We start from the raw sequence: 19,771 nt of genomic DNA, 5'->3' as shown, positions 1-19,771 counted from the left end.
AAAACTACCTTTGAGACAAAAAAAAAAAAAAAAAAAAAAAAAAAGCACTTTTCTGTGTTGATATAAAACTTATCCAAAACATGGAACACCATGCTGTTGCTTTGTCAGCAGTCTACGTGAAGTAAGCCATTCTCACAGATTTATTTCTCCCACATGCTTTAGGACGTTGAAAAAAGTAACCCGTGGTAATGCAAAGGAAATGTGAGCCTGTAACTTTATCATTACCTTTTTCATCTTGGAGCTTGACTCCAAAATATGAAGCAAAACTTTATAAAATGCGGCTTGTGTTGAAGCTTTGTGATTTGCTATTTTCCAAGATTTTGAGGCACCCAGAACTTAACAAGTAATGTAACAAGTACTAAGCACTTGTTTTTACCTTAAGATTTACTATTGGCAAATTGTATCGGTCTGCTTTTCTGACAACTGTGACCAGATCTTGCAAATGTGATGAGAGAAAGGCCCTATAGGTAGTCATCAAACCTGCTTGTTGGGCCTGTTGAAAACAGTGAAAATCTGCTCTCATGTCACCAGAAAATGGTAAGTTTAAAGCCACCAGGTGCAGCTGTGGAAAAGAGAAGAAAACCACAATTTTAAAAGAAGTTTATAACATGAAAAAGATATATATTTGAAACAAACTAGGCCCCACCCCTTGCTTGCACAAGGCATAATACCTTCTATACCCATATAGAAGTTATTTGCCATCATAGGATTACATTTCTTAAATCTATGCAGTATATAATAAAATACTTATTTATTTTTGAATAGTTGGGAAACAATGAAGATTATCTATATACTCCTAAAAAATAAAATTTTTAAAATTAGTTAGTATTTTTAAACAACAATCTTGGAGTTATCACACAAATAAAATCCCAAATCACAGAGGCCTGGAAACAAATAGTAGGAGGTGACCATATACCATTCAAAAATTGACTGTTACCAAATACAGGTGGTAACATACTCAATTCAAAGACTACAAATGCAAGAACTAGTCAGTATTTTTGTTTTTACATGTAATTCTTATTTTACTTTCCTTGACAAATATTTAAAGCATTTTAAATGAAAGCTTATATTCTAAAGCATCTATTTAAAAACAAGCAGCATCATAAAGATAGAAAAAATTCAAACTAGTATTTTAGTGATTTAATTGTGAAACAATTACTAGCTTAAAAATTAATGTGTTGCAGATTTCTTGTGCACCAAGAAAACCAATTTTTAGAACGGTATTTTTTAACTTTCCAAAGCAAAATCTGTGAACCTGAAGATGAAATATTACACATCTCCCTAAACACCCAAATTATATTGCTTCTAAACACAGTACACAACTGCAATACAGAACTCATACTTACTGCTGGTTTTCCATTGTTCATGTTTGATATCGGATTCGGGACCGGAAGAGATTGAAATCCCTGTTATTTTAACACATGCAGACATATACGTTAAACATGCTACTCAGAGCAGAATATTAGGCATTCAGTGATATTCTAAATAAAGCAAACATTGAATACTGGAGAGTCTGGAGTTGTCCCGTCTCAGAAAAATAAACCGTGTATCCATGTATACTTTGCATATCACAAATATAGTCTGTCACATAAATAGGTGTTTGAATGAATTCTGCCTCAGCACCCTGATTTCAGCTTCAACAGAGTTGTTTTTGTCCACAGTGTTTGGTATGATGCTATGTTTTGGCTTTAGGGAAGAACAATGTTCATAAAACACCAATGTTTTTGTTGTTGCTCAATGGTGCTGTACAAAGCCAAGGACGTTTCAGTTTTCTCACCTTCTTGTACTGTCCTGCCAGCAAGAGGGCTGGGGGACACAAGGAGCAAGGAAGGGACAGAACCAGGACACCTGACCTAAACTGGCCAAAGGGATAATCCATATGTACGAAATCATGTGAGGAAAACATTAAACTGAGGGGAGATGACTGGGGGGCTTCTACTGCTCAAAGGTGGGCTGTTCATCAGTCAGCATGCTGTGAGCAATTCTATTGTGAATTACTTGTTTTGTGTGTATAGATATTATAATTATTACTGTTATTTCTCTCTCTTTTCTATCTTAGTAAATAGTTTTTATCTCAACTCATGAGTTCCACTTTTTTTTTGATTGTCTCTCCCATCCCACTTGGACAATGTGCAGTGAGAGAAAGGCTGTGTGGTGTTAGCTGCCTTCTGGGTTAAACCACAACACCCAGCCAGAATTGCCTTTCTAGCTTTCTCTTGCCCTTTCATTATTGCAGCAGTCAGATCAATTAATCTGCCCTATGAGGGCAGACTATGTTTCAACAAGGTATATAAAAATGATGATGATGTATCATGAATAAAGGACTATAAACTTATAGAGAAAGCCTTCTTTTCAGAGGTACTTTTCTGAAATTCCTTGGCAGGAACCAGAGCTTGATGCAACTGACTTCAGTGTTGTGAAACAGAACACTGATTTTCTTTTTTAGTAGGCAGTCTTCTTTATCCTGCTTTTTATAAAGGATGCTTTGCCTCTGTCACGTTTGGATTTTCAGAATATAATGTAAAAAAACTAATGGCTGGCCAGCATGAACTAGTTTGCAAGCTTGTTTAGTGGTATTTTGAAATGACAGCTCTCAGTAGAAGATCATGTTATGCAGGGGCCTGCAACTTCTGCCAAGTGCATCACCTGTTTTTACACATTTAGACTCAGTTTTTCACAGTCCAATATTTTATACTTACATAACTTGATACAGCCGGAGGAGGAAGGCTCTCATCAGGGACAGGAATTAGCTCACTTAGCTGAAAGGATACAAAAGGAAAAACAGACAAAAGTATCAGTAGTAGCTGCTGAGCTAAAAAAAAAAAAGAACCTTTCTATACATACTTCTCCATCCCTGTAAAAATATCCACAATTCTATTTTGAGTAAGAGAGCTGGGAAGGAGAGGACACAGTGCAATAGTACCTGCAATTTTCTCCATCCATTTCGAACACGGATAAAAACATCGCTGGTTTCTCTAAGATAGATTAGTGTACCTTCTGTTACCAAATGAACCTTTTCCAACATACCATCAATGTTTTGAAATGTTGTAACCTGTCAAACAGCAAAACAAACATTTTGCAAGTTAAATATAAGTTTCATTTGGACACATTAATATCATGGCTTTTTGCTCAAGAAATGCTCATAAAGTTGGTTTTACATACAAAAAACTTCAATAACAAAGACACACTTTGGCATACTGACATCATCCTTCTGCTGATTTGAACAAACCTATATCTGTAGTCCAACAAGGACAGGTGAAAGGTCCGGCACGTGGGTCAGGGCAATCCCAAGCACTGATACAGACTGGGCAGAGAATGGCTTGAGAGCAACTTGAGGAGAAGGATTTGGGGGTGTTGGTTGATGAGACATTCAACATGAGCTGGCAGAGTGTGTTGGCAGCCCAGAAGGCCAATTGCATCCTGGGTTGCATCAAGGGAAGCATGACCTGAAGGTCAAGGCAATTTATTCTACCCCTTTACTCTGCTCTCGTGAGTCCCCCTCTGGAGCACTGCATCCAATTCTGGGGCCCTCAACACAAGAAGGACATGGAGCTGTTGGAGCAGGTTCAGATGAGGCCACAAAGATGATCAGAGAGCTGGAGCAGCTCCCCTGTGAGTATAGGATGAGAGAGCTTGGGATGTTCAGACTGGAGAAGAGAAGGCTCTGGAGGGACCTTATAGTGGCCTTCCAGTACCTAAACGGGGCCTACAGGAAAGCTGGGGAGTAACTTTTTGTAAGGGCATGTAGCAACAGGATGAGGGGAAATGGCTTTGAACTGGAAGATGATAGATTTAGATTAGATATTAGGAAGAAATTCTTTACTGTGAGGCTGGTGAGACATCGGAACAGGTTGCCCAGAGAGGTTGTGAATGCCCCCTCCCTGGAAGCATTTCAAGGCCAGGCTGGATGGGACTTTGAGCAACCTGGTCTAGCAGGAGGTGCCTCTACCTATAGCCGGGGGATTGGAACTGGGTGATCTTACAGGTTCCTTCCAACCAAAACCATGCTATGATTCTACGAATAGGATAAGAGGAAGCAGTTTGGAGTTGCATGAGGGGAGATTTAGTTTGAATATTAGGAATTTTTTTTTTCACTTAAACAGTTGTGAATCTTTGGAATAGGTTGCCTAACAATGTTTCATCCCTGAAAGTATTGAGAAGATGTGCTCCTTAGGGACGTGTTTTAGTGATAGACTTGGCAGTGCTAGGTTAATGCTTGGACTTGGTGATTTAGAAGTCTTTTCCATCCTACATGATTGCCTGATTCTATTAATGCTTTATGAATCATGCAGATGTTACTAGCAATTTGCATATTGATTTTTTTAATGTTGATTTTAACCTAACTGGGCTTCTAGCTTCTAATCTATGACCACATTTCTCTACCTTGAGGCACCAGCCTTTAAACATTTGTTTCTCTCCTCTTCTTAAAATATTATAAGATTTGTCAGGTTATGAATTTCCGTGAGAAAAAACAGATAGAAGAGAGACAATACTATGGTGCAAGAGCATTTACATTCTCATTAGTTCATTATATGTGATGTAGGCGATCTGAAAACCTGCTCATTTATTAGTGCATTCCCAAATGATTGCCAAAGGTATGCAGGTAATCTGATTTTCTGACATAGCATGAGAATGTGGAAAAGATAAAAAATGGCAGTGAAACCTTTGCAGGTTTGAATCTTAAATGAATATTAAAAACATTGAAAAATTTAGAAATTAACAAGGCATAAGTTGTCATTTTTGCTTCATGGATACCTGGGATACAATTCTGACTTGACTCAGCTATAAGAAAAGGAAACAACTCGATTTCAGTGTATCTTCTGGAACAACAATTTCTGGATTTGTTAGGGAAAATCACAGTTTTTATCTTATAATCAAATAACTTGAAATGCTGGAACAGCTGCTCAGAGAGGTTGTGGATGCCCCATCCCTGGAGGTGTTCAAGGCCAGGTTGGATGGGGCTCTGGGCAAACTGGTCTAGTATTAGGTATGGAGGTTGGAGGCCCTGCCTAAAGCTGGTGGGTTGGAACTTGATGATCCTTGAGGTTCCTTCCAAGCCAAGCCATTCTATGAGTCTGTGATTCTATGAACGTGAGGTTGTTTGTTTGTTTGTTTTCCATGTTGCCAAACTCTTTTGGAGTTATTTCTTTGAACTTGGAATATGCACAACTTTCCATTACTTTATCCCACATCACATCCCATTGCATTTCTTCAAATAGGAAATGAACAGACTACTCTCATTGCCTTTCCCAGCTATATAGATTTTTTTTTTTTTTTGAAAAATTAAGAGGTTCAGAAAAATAGAAAAAAAATGTAAGAAAAACACAGGGCTGTGCTTTCCCTCTTCTATCATTGCTAACAATGGCAACCAATAGATTTGAAAAATAAGTTTCAATGGCAAAATTCCATATTTTGTTGTCTTACCAGATTCCTGGTTACAGGTGACCCTGGTTCTCCAGGAGGACCTGGTGGTCCAGGCATTGTGGCTGCTAAAACACAACAAAAATATGGCACATGTTGAAAGTCATCTGTTTTGAGAGAGAGTGAACAACAGAAAGAAAGGACTTGGTGGTGTTGCCTAGGAATAGTGAGAGGTTAAAATGGCCTTGGTCCATACGTAGCCAAGTTCTGAACAGTTGTGTTCAAGTCAACCACAGAAAATGCACTCTAAAGATATTTATTTATTTATTTAAAGTAATAGTGAAACTTAAGTCTTTTCCCTGTTGTTTGTAAAGATTAAATTAACAGACTGGAATATGTTGTGGGCATTCTGCAAATAAAGATCAACTTAAATTGACCAGAACACTCATCTGCTGTTAAAGATAAGCAGCTCTCACCCATTTGGACTTTGAGAGTCATTTTATCCTTTGCTATGAAAGTAAACAAAAGCAAACTTTTTATGAGATTAAAAAAAATATCACAAGTGTAAGTTCAGCTTATGTTTCAAAGCAGCATAGAATTCTTTGGTGGTATGAACTTGAAGCTCTAAGAGTGCAGTCCACAGCATAAATTACCTAGCACCCCTCTCTACTCCAGCACTAAATTTTTACACCTTGAACTGAAAGTCAATGCTTTCTAGAGTAAAAGTTACAGGAGGAAACAAAGTAATATTTAAAAGACTGAAAGCAAGAATACTGTAGGAATACATGTTATGGCAATGGCACTTTGAAGCTGCTTGGAATAAAGAGCTTCTACATGCAGACCCTAGTGAGAATCACGGCAAATCCCAGAGAAGTCAGTAGCTAATATCTAGACAGATCTTATATTAACCACAAAGAGAAACTCCTTATGTGGAGGAAAAGAAAGACACCAAGTGGAAAACAGGTCCAGCGGTATCCATGGGAGTACATCAGTATACTTCTGGGAGTGAATGTAAAAGGCTCGACAAAAAATACAATTAGAAACAGAAAGTCATCATACGAGCTGGTATGACACAGAAGAAAGAGAATAATTGCTGGATTGCTGTCAAACTATGAGGGTTGCTTTGAAAGTAATGTTCTTGTTTTATAAGTTGTCCCGAGACATTATAAGTGGATGCTGGCGGTAGAGGTTGAACCTTCCCACCAATATTCCATTAAATTTGGTTGCCGTATGACAACTGGCAGCAGAAGGGCAATCTGACAGAATGGTGCCTGACGTAAAAGTGTGTAGGAGGCAGAAGTGTGTAATTGAATTCCTCCCTGCGTAAAATAATTGCAGCCATTGACATTCATTGACGCTTGCTGAATGTTTAGACCTAAAAGCAGATGTTAGTACAGTGAGGCAGTGGGCGATGTGATTCAGCAGTGGCACCAAGGACATGAAAGACAAGCCATGTTCCAGATGGCAATGCACAGCTGTCACACCATGAAAAGAAGTGCGTCTCAATCAGCTAATCCATGCAAATAGGTGGATATGACCAGGAAACTTTTTGGAGCTGAATATTGGCTTCAGTGCATTAGAAATGATGTTGGCAATGTTGGAATATTGCAGTTTGCAATAGACCAGGCTGTCCCAGGAATGCTCACATAGGGAAAGAAAGAACATCGTATGCAAATCTGTCAGGACGTATTGAACCAGTTACAGATTGAAGGTGACAGTTTCCTGGAATGCACTGGTTACTGGTTACTGGCAACAAGATGTGGTGTCACCACTACGAGCTGGAGTCAAAACGGCACACCATGGAGTGGTGACATGTGAATTCTGCATGGAAGAAGAAGTTCAGGATGCAGCCCTTAGCAGGTAAAGTAATGTGTAATGTCATTTGGGATGAGAAAGTGGTGATTCTTCTGGATTTCCTGGAAGCCAGACAAACCATTAACTCTGATCATCGTGATTCTGACTAAGCTGAAGGCTCAAACTTCCACAGTCAGGCCAAAGAAGAATACAAACTTTCTCTTGCAACATGATAATGCCAGGACCCAGATGAGTTTGAAGACTGTGGAGCACTCTGGACTGTCTGGACTGTCCTATCATTCCCACCACATAGTTTGGATATGGAGCCTTCTGCCTTCCATCTGTTCAAGTTGATGAAAGATGTACTCTATGGGCAACATTTTCCTAGCAACGACGCCATCACAGCAGTTGTGAAACAGTGGTCATTTTTGCTGGTGCAGATTTTCCTGAGCATGGCGTGCAGGTTCTTGTTCATCAATGGCAAAAATGCAATAGTGGTGACTAAGTTGAAAAATGGTGTTTTGTAGCTGAGAATTTGCTCTATCAATGAGTAATTGTTCTGTCTATATCTGTTGTAGTTACCAAGGAAATAAATAGGAGGCATTACTTCCAGGGTGACCTATGTGTCTGAGCATGGAGAAATCCAGCTAGTATTCAGCACGCTTGCGAATCTGTTTTATGAAATATGCACAAACACCTGCAAGGTTCAGCTCTTAGCCACTTCCCAGCTCCTACTATGATGGGCACTTCCAAAGCTCCAGCTGCTCTTAGCTATTCAAGTAGTTCCATAATCCCAGATGTGGACAGAACTGCTCTTCAAAGCTGAAGGAGAGATGGAGGAATGTAGGAATGTTCTCTGAACCACACTTAGGAGAAATTTGGTTGCACACATCCAGTTGTCCTCCTTGCAATGACTTAACTCCACTTATCCACAGGTTACTGAATAATTTGGAACCAAATAGACCGAATGAGAATGTCATGGTTTTATGATTTTTGGTTATCGCAATTCCGCATCATAACATCATGTGGTGCACTGGGAGTTAAAGAGTTAATGCTCCAGTTCCAGGTGCCTGTCCCAGAAGAGAAGAAGAACTACACACCCCAGAGGACTTTCATTGTTCTATTATTGTTTCCACTCAGAGAGAGAGATAAAAACTGTTCACAGACCATGAGCCCTCCCTTTTCCCTTTCTGACCACCTGGCTCGTCTCTGTTGCAGGTGCCGTATCGCTTCTGCTTACTTAGAGTAAGACCTTTGGTTTTTGGACACTCTCTCTCATTTTATTCATTAGCTCAATTCTAATTATATTGTATTATATTGTATTATAGTGTGTAATCTTGCATTCTGTTATCTTATTTATTATCTTATTAGTTTGTTTCTCCTCAGATCGTTCCCCCAGTATTGTTTGCAGGCCCATCTCCCTACCCTTTCCCCTTTTCCCCCTTTTCCCTTTCCAGGGGTTTCCCCCCACACCGCTAGTCATGGAACTGGGCCAAATCAGCCCTTAAACCATTGACAGAAAGGAATGGAAGATAAGCTAAAGGAGAGTAAATATTCTGCCTTCATAATTTTCAAAGGATTGGGAACAGTGATCTTGAGTGAGAATGGTTTCCTCCTCCCCTGCAAATACCTGCATTAAAATAAAGTAAGCATATTGAACATCTGCTTTTTTTGTCTCTCTTCACTCTGAAGTAGTTTGATAATCTGAATGAAACAGCCCAAGATTTAAAATATTGATTGTTCAGTCAGTAAAAGCTAAACCTACGAACAACGCTGCATTCTATAACTTGGTTTTTACTGAATTAGAACTTTTGAACTGGGAGGCTGCAATTGCATACCAATAAATTTTTATTTTTTGGTGAAGCTTTGAGAAACGTTGAAATTGCCTTTCACAAATAGAACAATCTATTTCTGAGGATTTTCCAGAGCAATTCCTTCGTACCAATGGCAGGGAGAGGGGCTCATTTCTCACAAGCATTCAAAGCTACAGATAAGAAATTCCTCTTTCCGCATATTACAGTAAGAGCTTTAATAGTGATGACTAGGTGCCTTAAAGATACTAAATAAGCAAATACCAGTCCTCATGACATTTAGTAAAAGAGACATCCATCAGTGTGCTGCCAAAAGAAGCTTCTTACAAAGCAAAGAGGAAGATGCATAGAAGGATGATGGAGACTAGCAGATAAGCTAAAGTGAAAGAGATGGAATGCAAATATATATATATATATATTTGTCTGACTAGGTAATATTCAGAAGTACTTGATGTAAATTACATGAGAAAAGATCTAAAGGCCTCTGTGAACTTTATGGATGCCAAGATCATGTCCATTTTATTATGATCAGAGGCTAATACATAGGTACATGCCTATGTTCCAGTGTTGAACATAATCAGGATTACTGCTTCCTCATACATTCATCAGAGGACGAACATTTCTGGCAGGCACTCCATTCACAATGTTCACTGAATGACAGTTTGAAAGTCTTGCCTTGTCCCTGGGAGCTGCATAAACCAGTCTAATTTCTGGATTGTTCTGGAGAGAACAAATTGTAGACATGGGGATCTGCTTCCCAAACCAACACACTGGAAGTACAGATATTGCTGAAAGCAGTCTGATCATTAGGTCTCAGAAACAGGTCTTTATTAAGTAAGCCAACCCAAACTTTAGGCAAGACAAATCTGCATTATAATCTCTCTACACAGTTAACAGTGCTGTTAGTATGCTTCCTTCCTTCAGCTAATATTAGGGAATGCTTTCTGCTGGAGTTTCCTGACAGAAGAACAAGGGTCTCTCACTGATGGGTGATCCTCTGACCTCACACTTGACGTGATGTCAGTGGAGCCCAGGATCCTGTCCATCAGAACCTAGTCTGAGCGCTGGATGTTAACAGTATGAGGCTTGTGACTAGCAGACCTGTGACCCAAAATGAATCAGAAGTGTTATTGTCTTGAACTCTGACACTTGATTTAAAGCCATGCATACCTTTAATGCAAATTTGAGGGAGCCTCCAGCACCATCTCATTAACAAAGCTTATGTTATGCGTTAGTGCTCCCTTAGCACTAGTCAAGGAAAACTGAGTGTAGAGTTGTTCCTTTTGTGCTTTCAGTTCAAATCCACACTCCCTACAGAAAAAAAAGCAGCATTCAGGAAAGTGGGGAGCAACCTGATTCAAGAATGGAGAGTAGATAGGTAGATGGAAGAACACGTACAAAAAGAAAAGAGTGTGTGGGGGATATGTAAGGATGCATATGCGCTCACATACATAATGAAAGGCAAAATCACTCCTTCTCACCTGATCCATATATTGCAGGAGGTCCTGGTGGGCCTGGTGGGCCAGGTGGTCCAATTTTTCCATAACCTGGTAAACCAGGTAAGCCAGGCAACCCTGGAGGTCCTCTGGGTCCAACAACTGAATCTCCTTTAGGACCCTATTAGTGATAAAATGTATTTATTTGAGTGTATCAATGTCTGTTATGGTATGCTCCACACTTCTGTCCCTGAGCTTCCTCCTTTATCCTGGTCATTATTGCCCAAGGCCTTGCTCATACAGTGAGGTGCAAAAGCCCTTGACCTCGCTCAGGACTGATAACAATCAAGGTATCACTGGATACTGCAATACTGTCTCAAACTGGGTGCTCAAAGAAAAGAGAGCAGAGCCCTGGTTCAACAGATGCCAAATCTACGACTATGAGGCACTCATCTTACTTCACAAGCAAGCAGACCTTGAGTGCACTTGAGCTCTCCTAGCTCTTCAGCTAGCTGCATATCAGGATGTCCTCTTGAGTAGGAATGCTTCTCAAGGTTGTTTATGCTTGCACAGAGATCCCTTACGCCTAGACATGGTGATGCCTTTCTGACACAGATCCTCAGTAAGTGATTTATAGTTTAAAGCTGTACTACTTTCACTGAGATTCAATTTTAGATCAACTGTGCAACCCCATCCTCTATGTAGCAAATTGTCAGCAGTTATCTAGCTGTTTTAAACCTCGCTGTTTTCTTTGTTTAAATTACTACATATATTTTATATCAATAAGTATTTCCTGCTTCTCTTGTGATTGAAATGTATACCACTGTAGTTTCCATCTGTGATGATATCACTGCTGCAGGCCCTTCATCTCTGATGGCAATATTTTCTGATGGCAGGCAACCATAACACTTTTTCTAAGTTCTAAGCATTTCTTTTTCCAAAGAGCCATGGAAACTGAAAAATTTACTCATATATTAAACTAGATTCAAGATATGAAGTTTCAGACAAGAAAGCTTTCTAATATAGTTCTTGCATAGTTGTAACTATTTCCTTGATTTGCATTACTATTGATAGCATGAATCGATATACTGATACAGTTGTGTTAGGCAGTGACATAGCATCTATTTCTCAAAGCAAATTAATTCAGTTCACAATAGTGAAGTTTCTGTGTTTATGCCTAATGGAACTCCGCCTTATTGAGCTAATGGTTACCATATAAGTATGCATATAGTTCTTAATATCATCTTGATGCTTGTCTCTATTAGTGCCCTCTAAGTTAAAACAATGTGTATTCACAAATATTTATGTTATACAACTTGTGTATCTTACAACTAATCCTGGTCTTCCAGGTGGTCCAGGTGGTCCTGTCAGGTAAAAACCTCCATTTGGTTCTCCTTTTTCTCCTTTTACACCATTGTCTCCTTTTTCACCCTTTAAAGATAACATAGTATAAAACATTCAGCTGAAGCAAGATCAGAATCCCACGCACTCATCTTTTAAAGTTATCTGAAATTTCTAAGCTTAAAAAAGAAGAGCATCTGCTTAACATCTTTTTGACTCCACTTCCCTCTTCTGTGATATGGAATAAAAAAGAACACCCCTTCTATTGCAGCTGCAAGAATTTCTTAGTGTTTCTTAGACTAGGGGAGGTGGGACCTAGGTGGAGACAGAGGAAAGTGCCTCTGTTGCTGTTTCCTGCTATTTTACCTAACAAAACCTTGTTCTGTGCTGTAGCTGGAGGCAAAAAAAAGGAAATGGGAAGTAACATAAAAGCTATGTTTGTTGTTTTTCTCCCCCACTGAGGAAAAAGCAATTTAAGATTGATATGAAATTCTCAATTTCAAGGAATCCTATGAAGTGGTAATGACAGTGGGTAGGATAAAACAAAAGGACAGGGGAATACATCAAGATAATGGAAGAGACACCACACAAAACTGCAGACACTTTGAATGCGTCTCTTCTATTGTCCTACTTCATTAACAGCTTAATTAACAGCTAACTGGAGAACAGAGTGACAGATAAAAAGTATTTAAATTCTAGATTTGTGCAATATGAGCCACAGCAATTCTAGGTTCTGCTTCACATTATTTCCTTTTCTTTGTCTGCTCTTTTTTTTTTTTTTTTTTTCCCTTCAATTTTTTGGTGTCTACTTTGGTTCACCCTTCTGGGAAATAAAGCTGTGGATAGAAGCAGTGAAGGTCAGAGCAAGCAGGTAGCTGGAGAAAGCCAATAGAGACATCCATACACAGCTCCCCCTCTGACTTTTTTCAGTTTCCCAGTAAGGAAAACTATAAAGATTTCTTAATGGCATGACATTTTGTAGAGCTGAAGAACAATATGAAACCGTGTCTGTAGCTTTACAGCTTTAGCTACTACTTTACTAGATCAATGAATCCATGCATACACGGGATCTTTTATGTCATAGAAATGTCTTCTGTGCACTCAGCCAAGTAGAAACAAAATCTGAATATAAGATGGCACGAGAAGTCTTTCAAGGAAATTGACAGTACAGTTTTGAAGACTTTTTTTTCTTAATAATTAAATGAGAACTTGATTTTATTTTTTTCATATCTTTCACTGATAAATAGCAGCCCTGTTCTCTTAAAACTGTATTATATATGTATTCATTTTTTGTCATTAACAGTCATGTGAAAAGAGGATCAGAGTGAGACTAAACACATCTTGTGTGAATACGATTTCTTGTAAGAGATTTCAGGAGATAAGCATCAAGAAGCAGAAATGTGTTTTCCATCATTTTTAATTATTTTATTCAGTGTGCTGGAAAGATAAATAGTATTAAACAGAACTGAATTTCTTTTTGAATGTTGACTGTTGCTGTTTTTGTTTAAAGAAGCCCACTAGAAAATGTATGTCTCTTACGTGAGTTGTCACGAAAACAAAAGCGTTAATTATGGCAAATAACTGCTACCAACTTATGTTAGATAACAGTGAATTGTGACTCTAATACCCCTGGGAAGGCAAAAAGCCTCATTAATATATTTTTTAAGAAGTTATCTTTATATATTACTGACAACTACTATTTCTACCTTCATAATAAACTTGTCTCTGCAGCTGGAGTTTAATAAATGAACATAATTTATGATTTCTAATCTAGTTATCTGTTTTGTATATTTCACCATAATATACTATGTTATTCTTAATATCTTGTAAAGAATACTTTAAAAAAGCTTAAAGAACTCAAATATAAATGGGATACAATTACCTTTATGCTATTAATAAAGTGGCTGAAATATGATGGAGGCAGAGGTGGACCTGAAAAATGAAGAAAATGCAGAAAAGTGTGATAATTATCTGTAATTTCCTCTTTGAAAGCACTGCTCTGGGTATTTCTGACTTAGAAGTTTAATGGAAAATGATTCACAGTGTCAATATTAACATTTAAATCTACCATTGCTAATTTTGTTTCCTAACAAAGCCAGGTTTACATGCCTTGTCTGTTACTCCAGCTTAACTTTTGAACCTTATTGTAGATTGCACACAAATTTGAAAGCAAAGAAGTCTCAAAGATGAAAAGTTCCTAGTTTTCAAAAAAAAAAAAAAAAAAATGTCAGCTGGGTGTTGGATGAAAGAGAGGCCTCCAAATTAACTCTGCTAGCAGAAACCAAGAGACAAGGAAAGTCTTCTATATGTTTTGCCAGCCAGTCTGTCCCTGCTCAGTTATGAATTAATTACAGTTGTGCTATCTTTCATGGAAGGACAGTTCCATAGCCAACAAGAGAAAGATCCAGGGTTACTGCTCTGCTGCTGACCATAGAATATCTGACATTTTTCAGCAACAAAAATTAGTGGCAGTATCAACGATTATACCAGCTGCATTGTCAACAGTCGTCCTGCAATGCTGTTAAGCCAGCACAAAAAAATCTAAAAAGCCTTTAAATGTTCTCTATTTGGCAGATACTTGAAAAAAGACATGTTTTCCAGGTGCCCATAACAGCTACAGACATTTTCTTCAAATGCATTCTGAACTTTGGGCCTTAAACTGTTCCAGCCACAGATTTGAGATCTCTGTATTTGATCTTAGATGCAGTTAAATCGTGTAGACAGTGCTACTTCGAGACTAAATGTATTGCTGCTATTGCAGCTATTTTGATTTTATTTCCACCTACACACCTACCACAGACAGGTGATTGAAACACAGCATCTATGCTCTGGGTACTTACTATGCCTGCATCTCTATAAAGAGTAGCAAAATAGAGTGCAGCCTGCCATTTATCCATGCATTTTGTGTCGGCTTCATCGTTTTGCATGGTATCTATTAATAGAGTTTGTTTGTAGAGTCAGAATGATGACATCCTGGGAAAACAATAAACAAATCTACTGAACGAACAATTGGTGGAGTTCAGAAAGCTGTTCTCATTGCTGTGACTGCAGACAGTTCAGTGGAAGGCCCTTGAGTTATCTGCCCTCAGAAAAAAATTCAAACATTTCCTGTACTTCAATCACGTCCTACTATCTGCAATTTCTAGCTCGTGAATCTCCACTGTCAGAGCTTATGTGGATATCTGTGACACCTAGAGAAATTATTTATATGAAAGAATAATTTAGCAACTGCAGCGGGCAAGAAATATACAGGAAAATTTTTAGAGAAGAAATTGAATTGGTCTTAGTTGGTAGGTGAATGAATAAATATGTTTCATTTTAGGAGAAAGATAGAGGCAAGACAATTTAACCAGAATTCTTGTTTCCTCTATCCTTAACAAGATAGCAGCTTTACAACAAAATCATAAGCATCATCCTTTCTTTCTTGAGTACCTGAATTCATCAGGTATGGAAAAAAAAAACAAAAACCAACAACTGTAGGACATTAAATTGCATTAAATACAAAGCCTGGGAATGAACAGAAATGTAGGTAGTGAATAAAGTTGCACAGCAGAGGAAATGGTCTTAATTTCTGTACAGGAAAGTTTGTTGCTCTTTCTTTTTCCAAATTTATTAATGACTCAGTAGTACTAACTGCTGTTCCAAAGCACTGGATATTGACCAGTAAAGATTAATAAGAACAAGACAAGAAAACAGATTCAATTAGATGTCCTCTTAAAAATAAAGAAATCCAAAGAGATGTCCTTTTAAAAATAAACAAAATGTCTTCAGTCAAGTGAATTGTGGCTTTGGAACAAAGTTACAGTTTTGTATTAATTACGACCACATTAGAGGACAAATATTATAAATATAGTACAGACACTTCTTTTCAGAGAATACTTTTGATAACATTACATGCTTTTTGTTCTGGACTTCTTAAACAAGAAACTCGGTGTAAGTCTTCAAATAGGCAAAGCTGTAGTGGTAAATACCAAAATACTTTGCTGACCTCCTTTTAAGTTAAACACATTCCTTTACAGGGTGCCAATGACAGATTTAATATACCTGGTGGTCCTGGAGCACCTCTGTTTCCCTTTTCTCCTTTTAAGTCCACTGAACTGTGCTGACTCCAGCAATCTCCATTTCCTTTAGCACCTGCAATAAAAGCATCACAAAGAAGCAAAATTAGTGAGAACTTTGAAGCAGCGGAGACTGGAGTAGTGACAAACCAAACCATTTAAAGTAAGAGCAGATTTTCCTGCAGGATATGTCACTCTTGGTCTCTATGTGCTCGTCCCACTCTCCTCATGAACACTGAACTTCTACCTGAGTGTCCTTCCTTGCTTATCAACCCCACCATGTGCAAAATGATATTTCTCTTACAAATCAATCTTTTGGTCTTTCTGATCACCTAGCTTATGACCCATTGAATAAGCACGTTCTCACTGCATTTGTGAATTTCACAGGACGAGAACAGAAATGATTCTTGAAATTAAGGTTTCATATTTGATAACAAATCTTCTACTGTCTCTATAATACAGAAGAAATCAATATATGATACCTGTAACTATGAATGTAAAAAATATTACAACTTATTGCTCCCTTACATCATAAAAACATTATTAATGAAGAAAATATTCTCTGAGATCAGAAAAGCTTTTATCATCATTTTTCTTCCAGGTGAGCTGAGGATAGAGTTACATGCAAATACATCTGGATAAATGTTTTTTTTTTCTAGGCATTGTTCAGCTTTCATTCAATTTTACTCTATAAAAGATCTAAAAAGAACTGACTCCTGAGTATTTAGATTTCTTTGGTCCTATTTCTTTTCTTTCTGCTTTGGTAGTTGTCAATATATTTACAAAATTCATGTAAAACATCTTTCTGCCACAGTAACATAGCTACTTTCTATGGGCAGAAATGCCTCTTCCAGGTTAAGGTGAGATGATCCTATTCTGAGTGATGAGCAGGAAGGGTACTGAAGTACGATGGCAAGGAGGCACAGGACACATCTGTTGAAGCCATTTTCACTTGTGATAGCTTCAGCCTGTGTTCACTTGTGACCTATGCTGGGAGTCAATGAATCATTAAGTGCACTGGCTCTTCTCCAATCTGATCCGACTGCATTTGTGAATTTCATGGGGACTACACAGATACAACATTTGTCTTGCTTGGCTACTCAATCTATGTTCCATGACCTGATGCTAATTCTAAATAAGACTTTTATGGTAAGAAATAAAGATTTTAATGGTAGGAAAGCCTCCTGATCCTGTGACAGCACTGGTCTCACTCTCTGCCCTGACATGTTTCAGGGTGAAAAATACTGTAAATATCTTTCCTTTTTTTCTAGCTGCACGGAAACTACCATAAATATGGAAGAATCAAGATTAACTTCTCTTTCAGATTTGCATTTTACAACAGAGATTTCCAGACAGATCTCCTCTGCCCTTCTTCCTCTTCTAGTCATAAAAAGTGAAAGATGGTCCTGGATATCACCATCTTTTTGATGACTCTTGGCCTTCAGCTACAGGTCCATGTTAAGGGTCTCATTTTATGGTTTGATGCCAACCACATGATCTATCAAGTGTACAACTAGACAGTTTTGCAGATTGCCAGCTGAACACTAACTGTCCATAGTCAGAGCACATTCTGGGGTGACATCTTTAGAAATATTTTCAAGGCAGGTTTCTAGTTCAGTCATCAGTATTTTAGGCAGTCTTAAGACATCAAGATAAATATAGAACTTATACAAGGAACCTCTAGCTTTCTCTTCTTCAGGAGATCTTCATTTCTCATCTGCTTAATCCACTCCCCTGATCCTGATCCCTTGCAGTTAATTTTCCTTCTCTTCCTTTCTTTTTCTGTTTAGACCAAAATGGTTTTGTCTTTTTGATGATCTCAGTCACTGCAAGGGGAGAGGAGCTATTTGAATTGCTGACATCAGTCCACTGACTATTCTCTGGACCATGCTAGTGTCCAGAGGTAATAATTTCTTCCTCCAGAAACAGGCACAAAGCCCAGCTTTTGATACCATGTTCCACTACTGCAGTATTCAACTTGTTTTGCACATACATGCTATGATCTAATTAGACTGTAAACTCTCCAAACTCCTTTGTACAGTGAGATCTTTAAAGCTAAATAAAAGGAGGAAGATCAGGCATTTCTGACTTATGTCCTCCATAATCTTAAGAAGACCTTCCTCATCACTGAATACTGTTGGAGTATCAGCTGACTACTTCCTTTAGATGCTCTGGAACTTTTGTATCTTCAAAGAGCTCTGAAGGAGCAAAACTGTCACAGAACTTTGTGCTGCTCTTGGAATTGAAGAACTTCTACAGTATTTGGTCATGGCATCACTGCCTCAGTCAACATTCACTCTAAAAAAATTGGTATTGTATGTGCATGCACACAGAATTGCAACTTGTTTCCCTCCACATGCAATTGAATCTGTCCCTGCAGCAGGATTTTGAGAAAGGGCAAAAGGCCAAACAGACAATGGCTTGGTTTATTTTTAATGCCTGGTGCACCCAGTAAGCTGCAACTTCGTGTTTATCTGGTGGAGTCTAGCTTCAGAACAGAAAAGTAGGTAATTTTACAGTAATTTTTAAATGGGATGGAATTTTAATGTAAATGGTGACTTTTCTTCCTGAAGCCAAAGTAATTACTGTTTGGGCTGGGAATTAATATGCACTTAGAGAAAAGAAACTATAATGAGGAACTGAATAAAACCTAGAAGGCTTAAGCAACACTGTCATAGTATAAATCCTCACATTCAAGATCTTATTTAGACTGCAAGTCTAAAAAGAGAAGGATGTCCTTTTAATAGCTTGAAATATTGTAGGGAATTCATTTGTTTGATTAATTAATAAATTAATTACCATTTTTTTGTCATCCTCTCAAGTACAGGCTAATGGACTGATACAAAGAATAATTAATTGGAATCAACTCTTTGAACCAAGAAAAAAAACCATGAACTTCAGGCTCTCTGTGGGCATTTGTTCCATTGGATGATGTGTTCTTCTTTGTCAAAAGCAAAGATATGTAGAAAGAAATCAGAAGAGTCCTTTTGTACAGAAAGAAACAAAGAATTGGAAGCTTTTGAATTCTGGAGCAGTACTATGTAGCTTAGGCTCTCTGGAATTAATTCTGAATCACAGAACAAATGTGGACAGTTTTCCAAGCACAAGACAGACTTACTGGTAAGAAGTGAGTCAGCAGTTCAGTCAGAAGGATTTAGAAACAAAGCTCAGGCCTTCACTGGACCTCACAGATGTTACCCTCCATTAAGGGGAATGAAAACCGAAAACAACTTCCATTAAAAGAAGTGAAAATTGACAAAACTTCCCCAGTGTGGTGAGAATTTTTCCAGGTGTTCCATATGTGGGACTTCTCAACTTCCTTTTTCCTTATTTACTTACTTTGCCTTTCAGTTTTTTTTCCCTAGCTATTCCCCAACCCCAAGAATTACTTTCTTTGGAACAGCCCTCAACCTCCTAGTGTATGAGGGCTATGGCAACATTCCTTCTGTCTCACCCAAAAACTCAAACTCCTTTAGAGAAAGTACCAATGCCTTGTGCTTTATCTCAGCAATGTTCTCTGTGGCTCCAGCAGTCAATTTGTTCACTCTGTGGTAGTTTTCTTTTGAGCAATAAGATAGTGAAACACTTAGGCAGAACAGCAGGCTCTGAACCAAAGCTGACCACTAGATGAACTTCACTACCAAATGCTATGCCACATATGCAATACAATATTTATCTATTTTGCTCTTTTGACGTGAATATATATTTTGTTATCAACTTATATAAGGTCTGTTGTAACACTTATTGTGTTACACTAATTCCGATAGGGGATTTTTCTTTATTTAGGGCCATGTTTACAAGGCAATAAAACCTTGTGAGCAGTGAAACCAGACATATGATCTTGTTGAGAAATTTGTGGTTAAAGCCCAAATAGACAGAGACACTCCCTTGAGCCCTGGCCAGTCTTTGGGTGGAATCCAACAGGAGGATGACACCAGATGTTTCCACACTTGAAATTATGTAAGCTTGT

At 38.1% G+C, this 19,771-nt stretch overlaps 1 protein-coding gene across 1 annotated transcript in view; it reads right to left on the bottom strand.

Moving 5' to 3' along the window:
• COL15A1 (collagen type XV alpha 1 chain) overlaps positions 1–19,771 on the bottom strand; it is a 109,695-nt gene that overhangs the window by 6,174 nt on the left and 83,750 nt on the right. The window contains exons 26-34 of the mRNA XM_031608308.2: positions 15,788–15,877; positions 13,626–13,675; positions 11,732–11,833; positions 10,448–10,583; positions 5,425–5,489; positions 2,924–3,052; positions 2,700–2,759; positions 1,347–1,406; positions 377–562 (exon numbers count right to left, since the gene is read on the bottom strand). Coding sequence (XP_031464168.2) covers positions 377–562; positions 1,347–1,406; positions 2,700–2,759; positions 2,924–3,052; positions 5,425–5,489; positions 10,448–10,583; positions 11,732–11,833; positions 13,626–13,675; positions 15,788–15,877 — 878 coding nt within the window. The remainder of the gene's footprint in view (positions 1–376; positions 563–1,346; positions 1,407–2,699; positions 2,760–2,923; positions 3,053–5,424; positions 5,490–10,447; positions 10,584–11,731; positions 11,834–13,625; positions 13,676–15,787; positions 15,878–19,771) is intronic.

This window comes from Phasianus colchicus, chromosome 3 (genome assembly GCF_987193195.1).
Source record: "Phasianus colchicus chromosome 3, bPhaCol1.hap1.1, whole genome shotgun sequence".
Classification (NCBI taxonomy): domain Eukaryota; kingdom Metazoa; phylum Chordata; class Aves; order Galliformes; family Phasianidae; genus Phasianus; species Phasianus colchicus.
The sequence above is the reverse complement of the archived record's forward strand: the minus strand, read 5'-3'. Positions and strand labels throughout refer to the sequence as shown.